We start from the raw sequence: 26409 nt of genomic DNA on the forward strand, positions 1-26409 counted from the left end.
CAATAGTTCCTTTTAATCTATCGGAACATATCCATATCTGTATTACATTATTCTGATATGAATGAGTTAGAACAAACGGCTACAGTTGTTAAATCTGATTTCATGAGGCAGTGCCAGAGAAAAGTTTGAAGGCATTGTGTAATTGTGCAGAATTTGGCCTGTTTTCTATGCTGCATTTTCCTTTTGCAATTTACCCCAAGTTCACTCACTGCTGAAGTTCCATGTTGAATCAATTCCTTAGGTCCACAGTAATATAAAAGTTGTCCCATTGTACCTTGAGCAGTGGACTGTGGAACTGGTTTTCACTTAAAAAGGAAAAAATTAACACAACTAGAACCTGATCAGTCTTGTTTCTTTTCCATTCCTTGCACCTTGTAATGTCTTGTAAGGTGAAGGACAAGATGACTAGATTTTTTTTTTTGTTTAAATGCAGAATCAACAGTTAATGTGTTTTTTTCGTACCTCTCCAACTTTTATTCAAATTGTCTTAACATTACTAGCTTTGCGGCAGCAGATGAGAGATGAAGACGGTGTACATTGCAAAACATGCGCTTGCATCTTGTTCAGTCTATGCCTACAGTGACAGGACATCTAGGCATAGGCAGATTAAAGATGGGACCGCCAGTTCACAAGCCCTTGTCTAGACACAGGGTCAGTGTTGCCATGGGTGGAGGAAGACACACTGGCACACTTGTACCCTCCCAGCACTCACAGTGCTCGGCCAGTTCTGTGCCGCCAGTTTTAGCCAGTGATGCCCAGATTGCAGGACGCTGATGATACACTGTACAGGGAGGTTTCTGACCAAATTAGCTCTTCCCCTTCATGTCTGTCCACAAAGTAGAAACCCTAACATGTTTTCAGAGGTTCCTGGGAGTGTTATTAGTTCGTGGGCATCAGAGTGGAGCAGTGGTTAGGACTAAGGACTGCAGACTGTGAAACCGTTTAAGTTATGAAAATCAGTAACTGGCATTTTCTGTGCCTCTTGGTTATCACATATTTTTAATGCTGTCTAGTTGTGAGAAATACCACAAGGACAGTGAATGGGGAAGATGACAACTTGCAGTATGCACAGCCTGACGCACACATGCAGTGTAGATGGCAAAAAAGATCTAATGGGATATTTTGACTCTGCTCAAAGGAATATTCAAATACATAAAATTTAGTGTAGCTTTCCGCTTTAGTGGGGGAAAAAAAGAAATATAACGAATTGCTATAACGAATAGACAGGCTTAACTGTATCAGAAGACCCCCTACAGTACTTCAGATACTTCATTGTTTGGAATAGAAGAAACGAAATGCCACAGGGTACTTTTTAATGAAAGGCCATGTGATTTGCTGGGCAGTACAATGAGTTAGTCACAATAATCTTCCTTATTAGTAGGAGCTCCATTTGTCCCACCATCCCTGGACTATTACCTAATGGTGAATTGCCGCTGGCCAACTTGTAGAGTTGCTCTTTTACTATTAATTACCAGGGCAAAGGAAAAAAAAAGGTATTTAAATGGAACCCATTCTTCTGAGAGACAACAGGCAATCTGTTTTTCCACAGTCTGCGGAAAGCAGGACTCCTCGTTTGGGAGGGACACTCAGGCACTTCTTTAATAAGAAGAAGTGACATTTACTTTTCAGCCGCATAGTAAGCTGAGCATGCACTAGCTGTACAGCAAGCCTTTCTGTGTTACCGAGTCAGCCTGGCTGCAAGAAGGAAAAAGCGTACAATATGCTTTTTATCTTACAGTATCTTATCTCACGAACCTCTTCTTCTGGGTGCAGGTCTTTCTCCAGGCTTCCCAGCACCCATTTAAGTGTGATGAACTCTGACATGCTGGCTCAATGGGGTGTAGCAAGAGAAGGCCCCGTCACCCCCAGAGTGTAAATGAGCTTTTTGGTCAGACAAATGAAGATTCTCAGGTGGGGAGTAGAGCGAAGTCCAATAGGCACTGCGGTTCCAAGCCAAGTAGAGCCTTATAGGTGAGCATGGGCATTTTGAAGTTGACGCACAACCTGAAAGCCAGCCAGTACAAGGACTCAAGGACAGGAGTAATGCAAACATTTGCACTTGACCTGGTCAGGATTTTGGCTCCCAAATTCTGAACATATTGAGTTTTTTCAGTGTGGATGTAGATACCCCAAAGAGAAGGGTGTTGCAGTAATCAGTTCTAGAAAAGATAAATGTGTTGACCAGATTTTCTGCCATTATCAAAGACAACATTGGCCCTAGTCTGGTGATATTTCTGAGATGGAAGAATGATGTTTTTACAATATTCTGGACACGAGAGTTTAATTTTGATTAAAATTTTAACACACTGCTGTCCATAGATAGGGTTACTGGCTTTAAGCAGGAAATGGGAGAGGCCAAGAAGCATGACATCTGTCTTCAAACAGTTTGGAGAAAATTTGAGTCATTCAGGTTTTTATATCAGAGATGCAATTAGAGAGTGCAGAAACAGCTACTTCGGTATCAGGTGACATCCTCAATTTGCTGGAAAAGTGTATTAATTGAGGCCGTGATTTATTTGGTTAAATCATTTAAGATCTCAGGTGAAATGAAAACCAAAAACCCTGTGGCTCTTTGTACCCAAGAGTACAAATAGCTGGTATAAACCATTTCAGAAACACTAGATCCTTGTTTTTTGTATCTAGCATTAATGCAACTGTGTAACAGGTATGGACAATGTCAGCCCAATGCTGGCTAATAGTAAGGCTGTAATTTGTGACCCAGTGCAACATTGCTCAGTGGTATTTAATTGGCACAATAACAACAGCCCAGCGTTATAAAACACATGCGGTTCAGTGTTGATCCAGCACATACCACCGCCTTACAATTCATGAAGGTAAGTTTTACCCACACGAAGGCACATGAAGGACTTGGGTTTGGGTTTTAGCAACTCGTCTTCTGCTAAAAGCAGCAGCTTAAAACACACCAAACAAGTTTCTAATCAGTTCTGTATCTTTGAGCACTTGCAACTAAGGAATTATGTCTTTCATATGAAATTTTCATTTTTTGTTCTCATTTTATTTGCCTTTTGATATTCATTCTTCATGGCAGCACTATATTTGTCAGTGCTGGCTTCTGTGCTTGTTCTGCATTCACAGGTGTCACTAGTTGTTAAGTATTGTACCTCTGAATCCCTCAGAAACTATTTTATTGAAAAGCCTTGCTACCCCTGTGAATCGCAGGGAGCTCAGAAAATCTGTAAGGTCCCTGCTGTGGCATTATGTGTTTAGCGACAACATACTGGCTTGGTTCTCAAGTATAAAGAAAAAACACATTTACTTCAGAAAGAAAGACACCCACTCACGTTCTGAAAATAGGTTTCTGGTGGACGTATTTAAAAAAAAACACAGGTGGAGTGCTCCACATTTCTCTGACTACAACCCTAAATTAAGATTTTTCGGGTGAAATATTGACAAAGATATAAATGTCTTGGATTTTTAGTGTGAGAATAATTTCAAAGCTAAATGTTGTTGAACTTTCTATTGATTATTCCCTTAGCAGCATCCTTAGATTCTCAATTTCTATCATGCTTCATTCTGTTAGGAGCCGCATGGCTTTGAATTTTCATTTCACTGAGTATTTCCGTCTCCTCTTTTGTTTGACCATCTACACTTTTGTTGTTTTTTTTTTTTCCTTTTGAACTCTGCTCTGATTGCATGGCTTCTGCTCCTTCTGTTTGTCTGTCGGACCGAGAAGAATTGGAACCACCGAGCTGTCACTCAAGTAGGCTTCACCGTTTTATTTTAAGTAGAGTAGAGTCTGGTGTTTTATGGTAGCTTCCTGCTGGGGAAAATGCAATTTCTGCAAGTGTGCTCTGAAATAGTGTGTTGGAAAAGATTGGAGATATTTAAGTTATTTTGGTAGGTTGCCTTTAGACATTAATACTTCTTTGGAGAGGGTGGGGTCAGGTTACTGCTGTTAATGTGACAGCAATAAAAAGTAGTGCATTACTAGTTTGGAGCCACTGTGCTTTTTGATGCAAAATTACGAAGAGCCCACGAGAGTGTGTCTGGTCCTGCCAATCAAAAAGGAAAGAGCCTTGTTCTCTGACTTTTATCACTGTATCATGTTAACTGAACACCATACTGCAGTGGCATTTAAAATGTACATTGATACTGTGCATTTTTGTTTTGTTTCGGCAATGAAAGATTACTACCTAGTCAATCTTCTTCTTTGAAATATTTTAAGCAGCTCAGACAAATTATTGACTAGAAACAGCCAGTCTTTCCCTAAATCTTTCAATCTATAAAGGTAAGTGTTATCCTTTTCCATCTTCTTCCATTATGAGAGAAGTCTTTCTGAATGACTGCATTTGTATCAGTTCAAGATGATAAACAAGTCTTTGTATTTTCAGAAACTCTTTATGGAACAGCAGTATGATTACTGTATTCTGCAGTTATGCCAAAAGTTATCAGAATTCAAGTATCCTAGTAAATGCTGTCTCTCTCTCGACAGTCTTCAGCGTATTCCTTTCTGCAAAGAATAGCTGCGTAATTGATGTTAAGACTGAGAGACACAAAGGAGGTGGACTAGGGTTGTCTCTCAGGAACTGATGTGGAAACAACCTCTTTAAATGGTTCTTCACAAAAACTGCTGTGAGAGAAGGGAAGCTTTTAAAGATACAATAGATTATTTTTTAAAGGAGACCAGGAATTTCCCTGTAAGACAAATTATATATTTATAATTTATTTAAAAATCTTATTAAAATATTACTTCTAAGGCTAAAACAAACCAACAAAATAACATAAATCCAATAAAACATCTTAAAATGGCAACTCCCAAGAAAGACTTAAAAAGATAGTGCTAAGCAGAAGGTGTTAAAGACGAGAGAAATTTGTTCTATATGAGAAAGTCTCAGAAATAGAGGTCTCAGATGTATACAGCCCATACTTAAACCCAGCTCCTTTCTGCACTTGAAAATTCAAAAGACCACGATTACAGTTTGAAGCAGAAATAATTATTCCACGTTGATAGTTGGAATTCCAAATGGGATAAGTCTCAAAATGTTTATAGGATATGCTTCTTTTATAAAACCTTGGAATCTAAGTGATGTTTGTATTGTCCTGATTTGTTTTCTTCATTCTTCCATGGTGGGAGCTGTAAGGAAAAGTCCTTTTCTTTTTGCTCCATAAATTCACATTTGTGATTTGTCTGGGGTCAAAGAGTGCAGAAGGAACCTGCATGTCATAAAACGCGTCTCTTAAAGGAAGCTTCGTCCTAAATCATAGCTCTAATTCTTCCCTTCAGCTGACGCCAAACCACAGCACCTTATCTTGAAACACGGCAGATGTGTTGGCTGCAGGTATGCACTACACCTGGAGGGTTTCTTAATTGAGCAAATGCATAATCCCTCAGGTCATTCCTCTGCTAATTCCTCCTAAGTGAATGCTTTAGTGAATGTTGCCTATGACGTTTGACTTCAGCACTGAACGCTTCTGGCCGCAACCAGAAGTTCTGGGATTCAGTCTCCCATAGCACTCATCCTGCATCAGTATATCAATAAAAAACCCTCAATCTTTATTAATTGTCAGAAAGATGCGGTGCAGCCCTACAGTGCATAGATTCCCCCAGAATTACACTCGGAGAAGTCTCTCCAAAAGCCATTTCTGCTAGGCTAGCACTCATCCATTAGCATTCAAATAGTATAACACAGGCCGAATAATGCAATACACAGAGCTGACATGCCACAAACACTGAAACAGATGATGCAAAAAATGTTCCTTTGAAATTGGTAGCACAAGAGCACCAAAAGGTCAGGCTGTCTGGGAGAAGATCCAGCTTGGAACTGACAAGTCCTAGCAGAGCCAACAATATAAAAAAAAAACACAGAATACAGACATACTTCCTTATTGTTCATTCCTATTGGATCATTTTCCTATGTGATAATTCTTAGAGTATTAGCAAAATGAATGCGTTTTCTCACCTCCTTGCAAGGTTTCAAAAACATTTCCGCCTTTAATGTGCCATTTCACACTGCTATCTGGGCGCTAAGCCTTCTGTTGGAGCGGCACATTTCGATGCCAGCTCTCCTCAGTGCCATTGTGCTGTGACTGCAGCTATGGGGGTCTTGGAAATCTCGGCAGCTCAGGTGACCTACACACACGGCTCTGGTGTCCTGGACGTGGCTGATGAGATTGAAGCAGTGGGGGATTTATCGGGCTTCATGAATGCCGTGATGAACTCATTTTGGATTTTCCACACTCCAGTCTCGCGTCTCAGTGTTAGTCAAGAGTTAATACCTGCTCTCTTTCTAGACACCGGAGATGGCTGTCACTGCTGCCTGTCTCTGTTAGTCCTAATAGAGCAGCTTTGCTGGTTTCTCAGTAAATGCAGGGAGTCGAACGGTGAAGGCCCTTACAATCGTGTTTGGCTTTAGTGTAGATTTTGATGCTGGTTTTTACGATCTGCCTTATTTCAACTTCCGCTTTTCAAAGCATAGGTTGTAGGTGTCAAGGAATATATTGCTGCAGAAGCATGCTCCAGGGATACGTTTGCAGAGTTTGTCAGAGAGGCTAAAAGAGCATTTCAACCTTTTTCACCTTTATTATGTTTTATTATGAATTGTTTTCTTTTTTGAATTCCTTAAGGCAAAAGAAATCATGTAGTCACTCTTACAATTGCCTAGTATATTAATATACTAAGCTGAAAAACATTATTAGAAATACATTAAAATAAGAATACTGTGCAGCTTAATTCCATTTTTATTGAAAGGAAATTGGAATTCCTGCATCCTGCAATTCTAGATACCTCTGTTGTAGATTGAAATTGAAACAATTTTGTGCTTCAGGAAAAAAGGTAGAATTCACTAGGAAGAAGGCACTTTCTTCCACAAAAATGGATTCCAGATGCAATCCCAGATAATCACAGTGGATGCGTGTTTCTAGCAAGAACTGCGGAACCTCAGACTAAAAATTCTTTCGGGATATGAATAAAAGAAAAGCAAACATAGGCTGAATTGGTTTTATTTAAATGTCTTCACTGGCAGGTGAAAAAGCCCTTTGAAGAGAGAGTACAGTGAAAATCGGTGTACGTCCTTTATTGGTATTAACAGTGACCAGGAATGCGAATGCTATTATTTATGGAGTGGAAAATTTCATGGAATATTAATGGTCTCCTAACCCCTTTCAGTATTTTGAAAGATAGTGTTAGAATTGTGTTGACAGTGTTCATATTAAGTAACTGGCACTTTCCGTCTGCCACTGATGAAAGAAAGCATTATTTGTAGTGAGATATTGCAAAAGTGGGGGGGGGGAACAATGTTGGAAAGTGTTAGAACGTAAAGAGAAGTATTTTAATAATATTCTTTAGTCTGCGCATAACGCACAACCTTTCTATTACTCTTAAGGGTTGATTTGGCTGATCTGGCCCTAAAACGCAATGAAATGTGCCTGAATCGAACATGTGAACTCGGGGAGCGTCCAGAGCGCTTGCAGAATGTGTGCCTGTAGCCGTCTTTCGCTCCGGGATGTGCCAAGACCTGAAGCCTAGGCTGCAGCCAGGAATCGGCTTGCCTCCTTCCTGTAGAAAATTCATTGCCGCTCCTGTCCCACTTCCCCCCGCAGGGAATCAGCAGCCTGTTCAGCTCTCTGAAGGTGGTCCGGCTGCTCCGCCTGGGCCGGGTGGCCCGGAAGCTGGACCATTACATCGAGTACGGGGCGGCGGTGCTGGTCCTGCTGGTGTGCGTGTTCGGCCTGGCGGCCCACTGGCTGGCCTGCATCTGGTACAGCATCGGGGACTACGAGGTGATCAACGAGGACACCAACTTGGTGCGCAAGGACAGCTGGCTCTACATGCTGGGGGAGACCATCGGGACGCCCTACAGGTTCAACGTCACTGGGTCGGGGAAGTGGGAAGGCGGCCCCAGCAAGGACTCGGTCTACATCACCTCCCTGTACTTCACCATGACCAGCCTCACCAGTATCGGATTTGGTAACATTGCCCCCACCACCGACGGGGAGAAGATCTTCGCGGTGGCCATGATGATGATTGGGTGTAAGTAGGCGTCTCCGGGGCCTTCATTCCTGTGTGCTGGTGTCACGTTCTCTTCCACGCCAATTCGTCGCGTTTGGCTGTAAGACAGATTCCTCATGCTCCTATTCTTCTTCCTGGGTCATGAAACGAGAGTGGCTTTTCCATGACACAAGGAATGTTCAGCAGAAGTGCGCCACATGAAGAAGAGAGAGCTTCTTGTATGTGCCCGGTTGTTATGTGGGGTAAAGGCTTCATTGGGATATGAGGCTTTCCTGTGAATAATGAAAGGAGCTGCCAGCACTAGGCTTTTGGTTTTTTGAAAAGTGGAAAGCCCTGTGCAGTGTATTGTGTATTGTGGCATTGCAACCTTAAGCCACGTAGATATGACATACTGGCCAGTAGATTTAAAGCAGGATGTCTTTTTAAGAGATCAAGAGTTAAAAAAGTTTTAGCAACCAAGTGGGCTAGGTGCTTCGAATGGTTTGACGTTGTGAACATTCATTTCATTTGGACAGGAAAACTTGTATTTGGATTCAGCATTTGTGGGGAAAAAAATATGTAGGATAGGATGGTCTTTATTCTAGCTCAAAACGACATTATTGCAGAGTCCAGCCATCCGTTTTCTAACTGCATTATCTGGTCACAGGGGAGCTGGGGCCTATCCTGGCAACCAAAGAGTGCAGTGCAGGATACAGCATCCACCAGTGAAATATGTGTTTGCAGTTATTGCTGTCCTTGATCCCAGTATAAAACGTAGCAATCTGAGTGAGTATGTTGTAGAAGCAGGATGGTGGATAAGATGTGTTGGTGTTCCATCTAGTAAAGAGGTAGAGAGATTGTCACATCATTATAGTTGGAACACATGTTCAGGCAACAGTCTTCTGTTTCTCTAGTGTCTTTTACGTGGTGATGTTGCAGCACATGGCTGTTGAATATTCTGCTCTTTGACATTGAGAGGTATTAAACTCTTTAGAGGAGTCCTGGTTTTCTTGGCGGTGATCAGCATTTCTTATTTCTGGTGGTTTTTTTCTTCCCAGAAAAATGAGACGGAGGATCAGTGTCAGAATCAAAATGATTAATGATCTGACTCATCTTGGAATTGTTCTTAGGATTTTAGACTGTGTCACAGTGACCTTTGGCAGTTTGCTGGAGGCCATGAGGGGGCAGAACATTGGATGTTGTTAAGATGCGAAAATGAGGCTATTCCCTGTGGGCTTAATATTCACCTAGCGCATCTCATGGTGTTCAGGCTGTGTCTTTCACAAAGAAATCCAGTAGCCTACTATGGAGACTGACCTGAAATAAATGGAAGTACTTTAACGCCTTCAAGAGGAACATCTATGGAAGACTTTCAATGACAAGACCCTGTGGTGAACTGAATTGGATTTTCTGATAAGACAGAGGTGTTAGAATGACATGTTGTTTGCTAATTTGCTAATCGATTTCAGCAGTTATCCATTCTTCAGATCTGCCTGCGTTTTTTATTGTTTTTAACTGTGGGAGTGTGTGGTTTTCTGAAAAGTTCTGTTTTGGTTAAAAATGTTAGAAGTTATTTTTTTATTTATAACCCAGTGGGTTGAAGGAACCTATAAGAAATCTGCAATGCATGCCTGCTCCTCCTCTTTAACTTCATAGCCTGTTCTGTGTCTTACAGTGTACAGTACACACATTTCTCATTCTGCTACTTTGAGTCCGTTCTTTACTGTGATGAAGTGCAGGGAAATGTTTTGAGAATTGAAGACCAAATTCACAAGACTGTTCAAAGGTTCCTAAACTTGAAATAGCATCTTGGTAGATAGATACTTTATTGATCCCGTGAGGGAAATTGCAGTGCAACAGCAGCTTAACACAGACAACACGGCCACAGTGTTCGTATGTATGGGAAACCAATTCCTTAATCTAAGATTAATTCAAGAACAGATAAAAACCCTTTTTTCCGACATTACCTATAAAGCTCTTGAAGGTGTAAAGACTCAACTCTTTAGTACAGTTGAACAAACAAAGGTATCCAGGTGTTTCCTATACTGTGAAGTAGGGTGTTTAAATTTAAATTGGAACATCTTACGAACAAACAAATCGTTGGATGATAACGAGTAACTGAAAATACCAAGGCTGGAGCATATTTGTCTTTTTAACCTATGAGTTGTTAAGGATAGAAGAAAGCTCTTTTTTATTACAGAGGGAGTAGTGGTGAGGTCCTGAGTTTGGAGCTAGAATGTGGGTTCCTGGGTGGGGTGCCACTGAGCAAGGTATTTCACTCAGATTACTTTGGTGAAAGGCCGAGCTTTCTATGGGTCCAAATGTAAATCACTTTGGATAAAAGCGTGACTCAAACTTGGATTAAAAAATTACCCATAAATAAGCATGTTAAGTTGAGGAGGGTAACCTTGCCAGAGCTGCAGCTAGTGCTTTGCTTGTCCATGGTGAATTGACTTGTGAGCTTTTTCCCCATGTTAATAAGAAAACGCGTAGCTTTAGTTATTGGAGTAGCGATATCTTCTGGAGCTGCTCTGGGGGGGCTGTACAGCTAAGAACATACAGTGTCCATGAAATGTGCAGAAGCTGTCATAAAAAACGCACAGCTACTGTATACTTTATTCGTACACGTGCAATCTATTTTTAGTCCATTACTTGCCCACGTAATGGCAGTCCAGCCCATAATGGAATTCTTTTAATTTTCAGCAGCTGAATTTCTGTACTTTGAAGGAAAATGCCAGAGAAACCCATTTTTTTACAGCACTTAGATTATATGTAGTGTTAAGCCTCTTGTGTGGATGGATAAGGTATTTATTGTCTTGTAATAGGAATTACTTATTTTAACCATCTTCTCTTTAATGGAGAATTGCTTTTCAATGTTTTAGTGTTTTTTGGAGGTTTGTGTGTCAATGATGGATGTGGGTGACATACCGTGAAATCAATAAACCCCTGGCTTCTGTGCTTTTCCCCAAACATGACTAAACTCTACTTTTGCCCTGGAGGATCCAAGCAATTTATATTCTCTCCCTTTTATTGATAATTCCCCACTGCAACGTTGTAATAAATACAGTCAAGTGACAGGTAGACCTGTGGATGATTGAATTACAGTATTCCACTGGGGGATTCAATTGTTTTTTTTTATATATATTTGCATTCTCATGTTTTTCTAACTAGAAGTGTGCCTGATTATGAATCAAGCTGTGCGCAATCCATTTATCCTCTACACAAGAAGAGTAGCAATTTGTTGTGAGACTAGCTAGAAAATTATCTGTGAGCTCTTTCGGTCATTGTATAAAACATTTAAATAAGAAGTGGTGGTAATTGCACAGTGTTTTGTGTCTTTTAGACACAAGTGACCAGACAACTCGGAAACACTTTTAATTATTTCAGAATTGTTTTTTCAGAAATATTCCTGAAATTGGAGGGTAAATACTAAATTAATTTAGCTTGCTCAATACAGAGGTCAAGACACCTTTATCCCTTCCGTCTGAGACTGAATCTGCTACAACACGGACTAGATAGCACTGGGCTGTGCTTTCTTTGAACTGCTTCTCGTGGGTTCTGGGCAGGTAGAGCTGACTAAAGCTGATTTGCGCAGGTCTGGAAATGAAGGTGTCTTCAGCTGTGGTCAGAAACGAGAAGGTTCTGTCTCCCCCATTGTTTGCCCACATATGACAATGAGCCAGATATAAACCAAACTCTTTAACAGAGAAGACTAAAAGGGGACCCAACACAAGTAAACCAAAGAGAGAAGGCACTTCTTTTCCCAAAGGCTTGTGGGAATATGGAACAAGCTGACCAGCCATGTGGTTGAAACCGATGCTTTGGCTGTAGAAATGTTATGGTGATATTTTGAGAGGTTCTTGATTTTGTCACTTCTGTCTTGGATTGGAATTAAAGCTAGTGTTCAACTAGCACTGACAAGAAGGTTAGGGTTAAGGTTTGCCTACAGTTTGGGTTAGAAGTACCTTTTAAACGTCACCTTTGCTTATAGTTACATTTCATATGGCTTGATTTAAGATGGTAGGAGGTGTGTTTTGTGACAGTAGTATGCAGAACTGTCCCCTGCCATCCTTACATAAATCTCTAACTGTAGTATAAAAATCCGGAATGCGTTTTAAGCATAATTCCAAGCAATTAAGCATGCTCCTCAAATGCCAGTTTCTTGTTCCAATGCCTAATTCTGCTGCATGAGATTGGATAAGAGCCCTAGGCAGTGAGTTTTCTGTATGGAAATCTTCGATTCCTGATGTGGGGTTACCTTGATGCAGGGTGGCATAGGCTCTGAATTCCATGAGGGAGACTCCAACATCATGGTATCTGAGCAGGAATCTTGCATCTCCAATGGGGCCTGCAGGTTCTACAGGGATGCTGTTCAAAGGGCTCAGAATTCAGACGGCCCTTTTCACACTGAGACACGGCCTTTTTTACCTCATGACATGATGCAGCTTCAAACCAGAGGCCGTGTCACTTAAGGTGAAGAGCTGGCTCGAGACTCCTACCCCCCCTCTGCAGCAGCGCCTGCGGACATATTCAGAATAACAGTCATGACAATCAACGTCCAGTCTTGTTATCACTTTGGCACCACGCTGTGTGATGTGCGTCTTGTCACCAAAGAGGCAGAGTGCCTGTATGCGTTTCTCACATCTGCCAGGCGCACGGGAACGGTGGGCATGCCCCGGTTTTCTTCTGCTGGGCCCTTTTAAACAATTATATATTTATAAACCCCTTTGCTTCTCATTAGTTTCTCTTCAGGTAACAACAGCACACTGCATTTCACAGCAGGGGGACTGACATGACAAGAAGTCTGTGATGGGAAGTCTTCAAGAGATGGCTTGCGACCTTTTTCATGGACGTGCAGCTGTGAAGCTCAGATTGCCTTGGGGCTCATTGTGTCAGCGCCTTTTGCAAGAGGAAAGCAGTTCCTCTTCCAGTGCGGTGACATCCGTGGGGATGTGTGTGTCACCAGACCAATTGTAGCTTATCACTTTCCGTTTAATCCTTTCAGCTCCCAAGATGCTGAGATCAGATCGAAAGATCTTCCATTTGACTTAATCTCTGTGTGGGTGTCAAAATTGGATGGTGAGCATCTGTCACTGTTGAAAAGCCTAGGCATGAACATGGACTCACTCATAGTGCTCATTTGCTTAACGGAGGTGCATCAGTCTGTTTTCTGGTTAGTTGTGCCACATTCTTATGTCCATAGGGGAGCCAAATGAATACATGGCCTGAAAAACTATTCATGCAGTCAGGCTCACAGTAGACTGTTTATGATCCTTAAAGAAACACTTAAAACATTTTCAGGGTTAAAACATTTTGCAGAAGTAGCAGATTTCTGTACCTAAACAATGAGCGTCCTTCTTTGCTGTATGTATATAGGGCTGAATTGCAATTAAAGACCCCTGAGTCATGACTCAGGCCTAGATGTCTTACTGCACCTCTGCTTTCCGGTGTCTGTCAGACTTAATTGTTTCTTAATTAAGCTGATAGTTAAGAATGAAGATCGGTTCTTGATCTACTACAGATTTTGCTTTAAAGGGAGTTTCAAACTAAGGTTCGGGAGGAGGTCAGACCCTAAACTTGCCCACTTGTGCCTTCCTGGGTATAAATATGAATCTGTTTTTACCTTTTTCACATCCCTCACATCTTCCCCCTTGGTCAGGTTGTTCTTCTCACCCAAGCACCTTTCATCAATGAAGTTAATCTTATCTTTCCTGTATGTAAATACATGTCTAACTAAGCCTGTTATCGATTTGCTTAAGGGTTTAAATAAGCACAATAACTGAGAGATCAGCTGGAACATCATCAAAGACTGATAAATCTGAGTTTTGATCTGTGGTTTAAAAGAACCTGATTAACAACCACCTTTATTTACCCTGTTATGAGTAAACAGATGTTGATTAGTTGATGATTAATGGGAAACCTGTAATTGTAATTATAATTGTGTCCTGTCTTGTGAAATTTTCTTATTTATTGTTGTAGTCTTCTTATTTATTGTTATTGTCATCCTGTAAAGCGCTTTGAGAAGCCACCTTTAAAGGCGCTATATAAAATAAAGTTTATTATTATTATTATTATTACAGTGACTGGTGTTTCAGATCCTGATGAAGTTTCCCTAGTTTTCCCCCAAAACAGACAGCAAAGAATTTTAGCTCACAAGAGTGAGTTATTTTTTGTTTGTTTTAATGGCATTTTTAGAGCTGCACCTTGGAATAGGTTCATTTAGTACTTTTATGACTCTAAATTGTAAGTGACAGATTTGAATCGGAATGTGAAAGGTGCCTACGGCACTTGTGACATGACGCAGTTTCCATCCCACTTCCCACTTGACAGCAACCTGGAGGTGCAGAAATACTACCAGCCCTAGTCATCACAACGGGAAACTCCTGTCAAACCAGAGGACAAAAAATGGAAGACGGCCTCTTAATAGGAGACCTTACATTACAATACATGAACTGGGAGTGGGAATCTGTTCCCATTTCAGCCCATCTGTGTTGCAGTTCTTGTTTGTATTCTGGTGCAGCTATGGTCATTTGTCATGAAAGTTTTAGATTATAGATGATTTATTTGTGACAGTTTTTAAATCACTTGTAGTCCTTAAATCTCAATCTTTTTCAAAACACCAGCAGGTGGATTTGGGAATGCTCCTTGCAGCAGGAGACCTAATATTGCAAGGGACAGTATGAACCCATTGTAGCTATGGCAACCCTACCGCCGGGTCCCGAGCAATTCTTTATTTGGGTTGCCAGCTGGAAACCATATCTGGTTTTAATGAGGTGTGGCAGGCTTACCTCTTTGTATTGTTCCTTCTAATGCTGGGAAATGTCATCTTTGATAAAACATGAAGAAAAAGCCCTACAATCATGACGATAAATTTGTTCTTTATGAGATTTCTAAGCTATACTGTGTCTTTTGTTTTTGTCATTTCAAACTGCTTTAGCCACTCTGCTTTGAGCACTCTGTCCCAACAGTTTTGCCCTGAAAAAAAAAGATCATGAAGAGGTCCTTGCAGCTGTATGAAATTGGGAGGGTGGTTACTAGGTCCTTGCAGCTGCATAAAGCTGGGGGCAGGGGGAAATCGGATTTCTATGGTCTCTGGGGAAATAAGGAAAGGAGAAGCTATGACTGTATTTTGTACCAGTATGGCCTTGTGTTTGTGTAGCAGTTTAAAAGACCTGCTGAGTTTGTAAACCCCTCTGAGGTGACACACACAGAGAGAGGCTGCCATCACGCACAGTTGTTGGTTCACATGGATAAGAGACACTTGCCAAGGTCATTATGAAATGTTAGCTTACAAGGCAGATACTTACACTGCATTGAACACGGCATGCTGGCAATTCTGGGATTTTTACTTATGGAATATGAATTTGGATCATTAATAAAAATTGTCTGAATTAAAGGAACAGTTTAAAATTAAAAGACCAGCTGACAGACCAGTTAAAAGTCACTCATCAGTCATCACCTTGCCCAGTTTTTGGGTTAGGCCTACACTGCTATACTGCATGCTTTGAATGCTGTGAATCCTACCCAAGCAATACATTCCATATCTCTCCCTCTCTCACAGACAGGTCAAGTACTCAGGTAGTGGAAGAACCTACCTACTGTATATTTACCATTAAAATGGTCACCCCAGAAGTCTCACTGGAGAGGCAAAGTACTCAAAACTCTTCCTGAAAATAGTTTAGTTTTGGACTGCTGATGTGTCATGTGGTACTTTGTTCCAAATACTAACATTCAATTTTATTCATGAATGTCTTGCCAAGCAGGTAATAGAACACTTACAGTACCTTCAGCTGAAGATTCAAGCTAACAAAAGTTGATACATTTGATAAATGTTTCCAGACAAAATTTGACAGATGAGGTATGGAAAATGTTTATAAAAATCTTGCAGTTTTTAAAAAAGCTTTTCATACTTTGTTGGGATTTTAAAATGCTGGTGTTTAATTCATGTAAAATGATGCAGTGTTCTCTATCTACTCCTGGAAATGAATGAATTAATTAAAATATCTAGACTACAGGTGTAGGCAACTGATCAATAATGTATAAATGCAAATAGATCTGAGGATAGATAGAAGTAATTTATTTCTTACTTTGAGAAATTCTGTTATCCTGTTAAGGGCAAAAAAATATTGGTTTAAAATAATCGAAGAAAAGTCTTGGTTCTCTGTGTGGATTGGCATATAGCATTTGGTTAAAAAATGTCATGGTAAGATTAAAAAAAACATGCAGTTTTTAATGATGAGTTGTGGATACTTCCTTTCCCTCATTCACACACTCTAATTAGGAATTCAAGAGCCATTTGAAAAGCACATTCAAAGCATTTTGGTCTCAACTTGTGCCACCTGGATCTGACTTCAAGCATGTTAGAATAACAGCTCTTTGTTGTCAGAACGTCTGAACATTAAAACCTCTCAAATCTCTGAGGTTTTTTCAGGTATTATCAGTTGTTCCCGTCTAATGGGACATCCCCTGATTTCTTTACTGCTGATAACTAGAGAGGAAGAGAATTAAAAGGTAAATTATGCACATAATTTGTACTTGATAGTACAGTTCTGCTTTCCAGGGAGAGAATGAGCTTGAACAGCACTGCACAACTGGGTGAAAGACTTGACATTTACAGTAGGAATAATGTAGCTGCTAAGCTTGTTAAACCTACATTTCACTTGCTGGAAACGTCTTTACTTGGAGCTGCAACCAATTCATCACCTGCTTGTAAGTTAAATGAGTTTTGATAGGAGATATTTGAGGATGGGAAGAAAATTTGAGTGATGCAGAAAATGTACTACCATTGTTTGTCAAAGTAAGAAATAGATTTTGAAATGGAGAAATGAAGAAAATGGATACACACTCTCAAGAGAAAGATACCTTTACCAACATAAATGTTGTATTATTATTAATAATAATAATAGTATCACTTTATTAACCCTTTACAATTTCTTGCATTAGGAATTGTCTTTTCGCATACCCCAGCTTGCTCTCCATGAGACACACAGACAGGGAGAGAGAGCCTGGGGTCAGAGCACAGGGTCAGCCAATGTACGGCACCGCTAGAGCAGTTGGGGTTAAGGGCCTTGCTCAGGAGCCCAACAGAGTAGGATTCCTCTGCTGGCTGCGGGATTTGAACCGCCACAGGCGCACATCCTTAGCCACAAAGCCACTGCTCCGCGATGCTAAATAGTGCTAAAACAGCACTATTAGATAAATAGTTCTGCTTTACTTACAATAAGAGTGTGCTGAGCTGGACATGATGGCGACAAGTTTGGTTTGAAGATCAAGAGACGATACATGAAGGTTCTTCACAACTGGTTCAAAATTCACAAGAAGTTCTTTGATATTCATTCCACAGCCTAAGTAAACGATCTCTGATTGAAAGGAGATCTGTCAGTACAGTTTAGAAAATCTAATTCCCCTTGCTAAAAGACAAACATCTCAGAATAATTGCTTGGTCTCACTGTTCGCAAAGAGGATAATGGTTCTCTCTTTCAATTATTTCCTGCATGTGTCTCATTTGATGGAACATTTAAGCAGTGTTCTTCATTATAAATAATAATCGCGAAACCATTTCAAATCACTACCCCAGAGTAATTAGTCATTTTATGTAAGACATTGTGTCATTTGTTTCCACTTTGTCTTCAAAATGCAAAGCTGATTAGGTACTGTATAGGGTTTCAATGTGTGGACCTTGAAGACCACAGTGTCTCACTTCAGGCTATTTCGAGTAGATGTATGATTTTTATATTACCCATATTTGATTTTTGACCTGTTTTAAACCAAGGACATTTTAAATGTGTCCGTCAAGTAAAAAGGTTTACAGTCCACAGGGAATAATGGAGCTTAACATTTCAGAATGAGGAAGATGTTGATTCAATTTGTAGACATCAGAATTTGAATGGGCCTTTTTATTAATCTACCATTTTAACTCCTTTTAGATTAGTGTGTACTTTCTCAGCATGCTGACGGAAGGAAACCGTTTTTGAATGTTTTGTAATGCTTTTTGTATCTCAGCCTGTCCCTCACTCTCAGGAGTCTGTTTGATAACATTGCCCTCTGAGGTGCCAAATAATAACTCTGCAAATAACTCCCAAATTTGTGTTGGGTTTCACCTGCTTTAATACATAAACATGACGCAGACAGTAGTTTGCAAAGTGCTCTTTTGGAAGTCACTTATGGAATTGCTCGGAGATCTTTTAATAATGCCTCATTATTTTCAGCAGTCTGAAATGTCAGAGTTCAGTTTTCAAGAAACACTAAAAAAAAATGTGATCGATGGGAAATCATCACATCTACTGAAATGTCTCCAGAATGCAAAAATGAAACTTTCTTAGCATCTTTATTTCTTTTTTTACTCTTGAATTGATTAGTTTCCCTTTCTCCTCTGGCAGTTATGGTTTACTTTCCAAGGTGTTGCATTTCTAAGGATTCAGTATAGTTTTCCATGAGACATAATTTAATATCCCATCTAATGATGATGTTTTCCCTTGGCTGCTGTCTTCTGTGGAAGTTTTCAGGCAATCTGTGGATTTTAAGGGACTGAAACAGAAGGCTGATCAAATCCCATCTAATAGAACCCATCAGAGCCCTGGGGAACATGAATGCCTTTACTTCAGAATGCTAATTAAAATAGCTGTGAGGCGTGAAGTGCTTTTTTCCCCCCGCATAACTAGGGAAATAAATCCTCATGGATTCCTTCAAATATCCTGTAGAAATCTTTCAGGAATCCCATGGGCTGGATCATGCAGCACTTTTTCTCAGGCAAAATAAAGTCGGCAGTGTTATCGCCTTGTAGCCTGATCTTAAGAGCTAAGCAAGGTTGGGCCTGGCTTCTCCGAGGAAGACCAGGTTGTTGATCCAAGTGTTATACTGTAGGTGGGGCTCTTCTCTCTGGACCTGAATGTCCACTCTCATGTCCCCGTATGGTCAATGGGACCACTGTGTGGTAGGAGGTGCCAAGCTCCAGGCTGCTTAGTTGTTGAAGATTCCATGACACTCTTCACTTCCTAAAAGAGCAGAGGTGCTCACTCTGCTGATCTGGCCTTCCTAAAGTTCTCCCTTTATTAAATTGGTGGAGCTCTTTCTCACTTCTCATCGCTGAATCGGTGTTGCTGCCATTCTGCACTAACATTTGCCAAATGGGCGCTAATCTTCAGTAGTGGCTCTCTGAGATTCTTTTGGATGCAATGTACTGTATGATGACCATACAAGGAACTGTTGTTAATAATAATAATTATTATTATTATTAATGAATTCCCAATGAAGGTGGCATTGTGGCTCAGTGGTTAGCTATCTGCATGGATTTTGTATGTTTTGCCCATGTTCATGTCCGGGTGCTCCAGTTTCTTCACACAGTCCAAAGCCGCGCTGGTAGTTTTATTGGCTTCTGGGAAAATTGGTCCTGGTGTGAGTGTGAGCGTGTTTGGGTCACGGACTGGTGTTCTGTCCAGGGTGTGCCTGAGTTTGTTGTTTGCTCCGATAGTCTCCGGCAGTCCCTAAATCCAGAATTGGATAAAATGGTTAGAAAATCAATGGATTCCCCCAAAAGTCCTAAATTTAAGCAGCATAAGGTAACATTTCAATCTTAGATTCTTGTGTTCTCTGCTGAGCATATGGTCCAAGATGGGACTAATCCTCATTGTGTCTTACCTCTCTTCGTCGTCTGTTAACTGATGAGATTTCTGCTACATTATATATATTCATGGGATAACACTTCAGAATTTAAACACCAATTTAAATGTGAGCTTTACTTATCCATTACTGGTAAATCAATCTGATAATGACCCTGTGAATGAAGCAGTTAATGTAAATACATTAATAATTAAATTACCATATTTGTCAAGAGTAAGTAATGCGTATAGAGGGAAGTGGGCAAGGATATTATGAAAAGCAATGAAGTGTACCTAGATATTTAATCGGGTCTAATCAGTCTAATTATTGTTAAAGCTATTTCTTTTAGATGAAAAGCCCCCCTGAGAGGCAGATTACTTTGGCAGCTGCTGGTCTTTCTCCCCCCTTCAAAAGGATGTTTGCTGGCTCTTCCCTTGAAGTTTCACATACACTGCAGAGTACAGATTTCCTCTTCTGCTACAGTCTTGATTGGTTTCCTCACTTTCCGCTGCCAGCATTTTGGGACAAAGTAAGAAACACTTCAATGGAGCAGACAGAGCTGAGCAGTCATGGAACTAAAAGCCTGCTTTTGTTTTTGTGTATTCCTGGATCCTTGGATCGGGTTAATGATGTTAAGCGGACTGAAGTTCGAAGCTATGTTGAAAAATTCAGTAAAGTGCACATACTGTATGTAAGACTTGCTACATCCCGAGCAAGAGCAGTTGTATGCTTTAGATTGCAACTGAATCCTCATTCATTTCTAATTTTGAGACTTAAAGTTCATTACTTTAAAGCAGGAGTTGACGGTCCTGTTTTTTTTTAAATCAGCAACACCTGAAGAACTGGGAGAAACTAAATTGGTTAAGTTGGTCCCGTTGAGGTACTAACCAGCTGGTTTAGCTCATTAAGAACTGAGTTGAAATGAAAGCCCACAGACACACTGCCCCTCCAGGACCAGAATTAGACTCTCCTGCTTAAAACAGTATTTGGCTCCAGGTAAGAAAATGTTACTGATTTCCATTTGCCAGAATTTTGAATTGAAATTATTCCTTGGTTGAGAGAAATTTTCTCTCAAATGAGAAAAGCATGCATGTGGTTTCACCAGGCTTCCAGTAAAATGTATCACAGCAGTTTTATTTTGCTTAACAGGTAACTTTCACAGCTGTTCTAATAGGCGGATATGAACATGAAGGAGATAAAGTCATTTGCACCACAGAGGTTCAGCACGAAGGAGGATACGGCTTTATGATGTTGTGGCAAATCGGCCCCAAACCCAGTTTGGCAGAGAGGAAGGTGCCAGAGAACAGGCAGGAGGCAGGCCTGATGAAGGCAGAGGGTTTATTACCCTGTTAGTTACGGAGGTGTGCTATCCACCAGGGAGAGCTAGAGGGAGAAAGAGAGACTGCAGAGTGAGAGAAAGAGGGAGCGCAGTTTCCCATAGCTTGCAATGTAGTGCAGAGAGGGCAAACTTTATGGGCACCCCTCCTTTTTATAGGCTACAGTGGGGGACAGGGAGCTGTGACACAAAGGTCATGGGGCAACGGCACAGTCAAAGTGGAGCTCTGGGGGGAGCACAGCTCTACAGTGTTTTATGGGCAATGGTGACTGAGATAAGACAAATTGCTTTAAGGTGGTATAAATAAGGATTAAGCACCTACTGGCCTTTGGAGCTCTTGTATAGTAATTTGGGATTTAAAAGGAAATATGTGATTCCTATTGCATAACAGTTTGATTAATTTGGGTTTTTATGAGCTTCAGGCTCTTACATTCGTAAACACTGGGTGCTGGACATTTCATCTTTCTTTATTATTTTCAGTAATGGAGTCTTAATCTGTTTCTTATCCGTTGATATAAATGGTGTGCTTTATGCATTGCTGCTTTGTGCACTTGCTTTATCATGAAATCTTGCTTCATTTTAAAGGCCATGCTCTTGTGATCTAATTTCCTCTGGTCTGCTGGCTTGTCTGTTTCAGTAAAGCCCATAAATTTGCTTGTTGATTATCCAGTGTCACAGGTTTGTGCTCTGACAGAGCCCCATTTAAACAGTATTTACTGAATGGCACCTAAGGTGTTGTAAGGAAAGGTCTAACAAAACAAAATGTTTAGAGACTCTTAGTGTGAAGTGGCAGCACATCGGTGATGCAGACTAGAAACTTACAATCCTTTGTAATGGTCACCGTTTAAAAAAACAACTCCCCTCTGTAGGACAAATTTGAAGATAGATTTCTATAAGTCATGGCTACAGCATTGGAAGTTTGTCCTTGTGTCTGTTGTATTGGGTCCCATCCACATGTGGAGGAAAAAATCCTTTGGAAAAAGTATTTCTTTGAATCCAAATGGCTTGATAAAGCAGGCAGTCTGTATGGACACTAGATGGAATCCTTACAGTCCAGAAGGATTTGATCCTCTGTTCAGAAAATAATTGTGCAGTTTGAACTACTATGCTGCATCTTTGATAAATCTTCCATATGGTGGTCATGACAGGTCCTAATTCATACTTTCCTCATCCCAGTTAGTATTTTCTGCCCATAGGGATCCATTCATTTCACAGGATAGCCTATTTTGTGTCTTAGATGCAGCTCCCAGTCCATCGAAACCTTTTTATTTATGGCTCTATATTGATTGAATATCTGTGGCCGCTAAAACCCATTTCTTTTAAGAGAAAAAAAAACATTTATTATAGCTGTCCTGAGTTTTTAAATCCAAGATGGCCTTTTTTATGGAACAAATTATTATAAAACAGTGTAAAAAGGTGCTAAAGGTTACTGTAACTTAAAGTATTTAGCTATATTCAACTAAAATAATTCTAATCTTTAGATTTTACAGAAGACCGTTTATGGTGACTATAACTGATATACAGTAAGCTCTCACTGACGGCTACCCTCTGTGTTAGATTTAAATGTGTAAAAAAGAAATGAAAAACACAATGGTGTCATCTTTAAACTGCAGTTTCTTGAGAACTGGACAGTTGAAATGCCATTTTCTTGTTTTTTCCAAGTCAAACAAAAAAGCATCTGTAAAGCAGAGGGAAAAGAAACAAACAACAAACAAACAATTGTCTAGGCTCTTCGATCCACATAGAAAAATAAAAGATCAAGTCAATCACATTTTCACTGCAACTATGTAAAGAGCGTATAAAGGTTTGTAAACAGCGCACTATGACCTTCACTGTTCTCAAGCCCTTCTAGACTGTCAATGCAAAATGGATTGTATTCAGGGAATGTCTGTTTTAGATCACTTTACCTCAGTCCTGCTTATTTTTAGAATTGGAAAGCTTGAAATCTTCAATGCATTAATCCTTGGGTGTAAATGGATAAGTATTGTATACTATAAAGTGTGCTGAGTACAGTAACAGTAACTGATACAGAGCTGTATACAGTATATGGTCTTAGGTTTTTTTCTGCCAGAAGACTGGAAAAGAAATAATACAATAAGAAAGCAATGCTTTGCTTGCTAAAGTCTCTCCAACGCTGAGCAGACTGGGAGATAACTCCTGTCTGTGCGCGCGGCGACTTTGTCTTTATATAAAGAGAGAAGTGCAAAAAAACAACTGGAAGTTCTCTGAGAAGTAATACTGTCCATAACAGAACCTCAGTCATCTCTGAAACCTACCAAAAAACAGAAGGGGCAACAGGGGGTTCTGTCTCCTGAACAGACAGGCCATTAATCATTATACAGAAGAAAGATAAATTAACCTCAAATGTCCTCTTTCATTGCTGAGTACATAAATGTCCAGCCTGATAAACTTTCAGAATTGGAAACCTCATAATGTAATACAGCCAGAGATGTCCCTTGTGTGCCCTTTAGAAATGGGGCCTGTTTAAACATTGGCTCTAATAAAAATAAACAAGCTGTTTTCTGAAACCCTCTGTGAGCTGCTGATGAAGATTCAGAGCATACAAAGAAGAGATACTTATCAGACCGCCTTCATGGCCACAGTGAAAACCTCGGTTACAGCTCACAAAATTACACTTTCATTTTGTTTGGGGTGGAGGTTGTAGTAATCAGCAAGTACTACCAATTAACTTCTAGCAGTTTGTCTTATCTACACAAACTGGTGGCGGCATTTCTATAGCAACCTCAGTGTATTTTAGAAAATAATGTACCAGTGAAAACAGGAGGTTTGGTAGCTTTGAAAATATTTCTGCTTTGTCTTCTCTGGCTCTTCTGAAAATAGAGGTGAATACTTAAAAATAGTTACTACGTTTACATTACAAATATATACAGTGCCTTGCGAAAGTATTCAGCCCCCTTGAACTTTTCAACCTTTTGCCACATTTCAGGCTTCAAACATAAAGATATAATTTTTTTATTTTATGTGAAGAATCACCAACAAGTGGGACACAATTGTGAAGTGGAACGAAATCTATTGGATTTTTGAAACTTTTTTAACAAATAAAAAAATGAAAAGTGGGGCGTGCAAAATTATTCGGCCCCTTTACTTTCAGTGCAGCAAACTCACTCCAGAAGTTCAGCGAGGATCTCTGAATGATCCAATGTTGTCCTAAATGACTGATGGTGATAAATAGAATCCACCTGTGTGTAATCAAGTCTCTGTATAAATGCACCTGCTCTGTGATAGTCTCAAGGTTCTGTTGAAAGCGCAGAGAGCATCATGAAGACCAAGGAACACACCAGGCAGGTCCGTAATACTGTTGTGGAGAAGTTTAAAGCCGGATTTGGATACAAAAAGATTTCCCAAGCTTCAAACATCCCAAGGAGCACTGTGCAAGCGATCATCTTGAAATGGAAGGAGTATCAGACCACTGCAAATCTACCAAGACCTGGCCGTCCCTCTAAACTTTCAGCTCAGACAAGGAGAAGACTGATCAGAGATGCAGCCAAGAGGCCCATGATCACTCTGGATGAACTGCAGAGAACTACAGCTGAGGTGGGAGAGTCTGTCCATAGGACAACAATCAGTCTTACACTGCACAAATCTGGCCTTTATGGAAGAGTGGCAAGAAGAAAGCCATTTCTCAAAGATATCCATAAAAAGTCTCGTCTAAAGTTTGCCACAAGCCACCTGGGAGACACCCCAAACATGTGGAAGAAGGTGCTCTGGTCAGATGAAACCAAAATCGAACTTTTTGGCCACAATCCAAAACGATATGTTTGGCGTAAAAGCAACACAGCTCATCACCCTCAACACACCATCCCCACTGTCAAACATGGTGGTGGCAGCATCATGGTTTGGGCCTGCTTTTCTTCAGCAGGGACAGGGAAGATGGTTAAAATTGAGGGGAAGATGGATGCAGCCAAATACAGGACCATTCTGGATGAAAACCTGTTGGAGTCTGCAAAAGACCTGAAACTGGGACGGAGATTTATCTTCCAACAAGACAATGATCCCAAACATACAGCAAAATCTACAAAGGAATGGTTCACAAATAAACGTATCCAGGTGTTTGAATGGCCAAGTCAAAGTCCAGACCTGAATCCAATCGAGAATCTGTGGAAAGAGCTGAAAACTGCTGTTCACAAACGCTCTCCATCCAACCTCACTGAGCTCGAGCTGTTTTGCAAGGAAGAATGGGCAAGAATTTCAGTCTCTCGATGTGCAAAACTGATAGAGACATACCCCAAGCGACTTGCAGCTGTAATCACAGCAAAAGGTGGCTCTACAAAGTATTAACGCAAGGGGGCCGAATAATTTTGCACGCCCCACTTTTCATTTTTTTATTAGTTAAAAAAGTTTCAAAAATCCAATAGATTTCGTTCCACTTCACAATTGTGTCCCACTTGTTGGTGATTCTTCACATAAAATAAAAAATTTATATCTTTATGTTTGAAGCCTGAAATGTGGCAAAAGGTTGAAAAGTTCAAGGGGGCCGAATACTTTCGCAAGGCACTGTATGCATCCTAATGTCTGGGAATATTTCTGTTTCAGCGTCCATTAAGATCTCTGGGAGCAGTAGTACTGCACGAATGAAATGGAGAATACAGAAGTATTTATAAATTCATATTTTACTTTTAATCTAATCTATTTTCACACTTGGTTTGGTTTCAAAGGTAGCAATTTATACATTATTCCAAAGCCATCAGCTAACAACCTTTTTAAACCTACTCATTTGCTCTCCATATACAGTAGTAATTGCCTAGATTTTGATTGCTGTACAGTATAATCATTTATTGCAACAGTCATTTTGACATTATTTCATCATCAGCTCTAGCATTTCGCTGAGCCTGGATGGAGTGATATAACCTCATGGCAATCTGTTGACTGTTTCTTGTTGTTGTGTGTGTGTGATTCGACCCCATGTTTGAGCCAGTGTCTCAGACACAACTCTGAGTGACGAGACGTCCCAAAAATGGGTCCTGCATCATCACAAACCCATCACACTTAGTAACAAACCTAACAAAGTCTTTTTGGAAAAAACTTTTTACGTGATTATCCACAGTAGGGTTTATTGTTAAAAAATATCGCCTGGGCTGATTTTATGAGGGAAGAATTATACCTAGCAATTGACTTGCTTGTAAAAACAAGTCCATAATCTTGCACAGACAATGTGCTTAAATCAGGAAATGCCGTGGTAATGGAACTCAAGGTTCCTTGGGAAGAGCTTGTTAATGCTGAAGTCTTTAGCTGTACCACCAGTTTAAAGAGGTAATGATATATTTAAGATGATTTCATTCTCAGTGCCACGGTGATGTAGGAAAACACATATGAAATAATTAGACACGCTGCATTGTTTAAAAGGGACTTTGCTCAGAAAAAAATAAAGGCTTATAGGATGACAAATTTTGTAAAGATAAATAGCTAAAAGTCATTGGGGTGACAGTGAGGTCTGTTTTTTGGCTTATTTAGTCGGTATTAGCTACTGTACATGGCTGGAAGCAACCAGTGTTTTTTTAAAAGTTGG

At 40.2% G+C, this 26409-nt stretch overlaps 1 protein-coding gene across 2 annotated transcripts in view; it reads left to right on the plus strand.

The window, feature by feature from the left end:
* LOC102687989 (potassium voltage-gated channel subfamily H member 1) overlaps positions 1–26409 on the plus strand; it is a 115496-nt gene that overhangs the window by 16778 nt on the left and 72309 nt on the right. For both annotated transcript variants that reach the window (XM_069179818.1, XM_069179819.1), the window contains one exon: positions 7561–7990. In XM_069179818.1, the coding sequence (XP_069035919.1) occupies positions 7561–7990 (430 nt within the window). The remainder of the gene's footprint in view (positions 1–7560; positions 7991–26409) is intronic.

This window comes from Lepisosteus oculatus, chromosome 17 (assembly GCF_040954835.1).
Source record: "Lepisosteus oculatus isolate fLepOcu1 chromosome 17, fLepOcu1.hap2, whole genome shotgun sequence".
In the NCBI taxonomy this organism is placed as follows: Eukaryota; Metazoa; Chordata; class Actinopteri; order Semionotiformes; family Lepisosteidae; genus Lepisosteus; species Lepisosteus oculatus.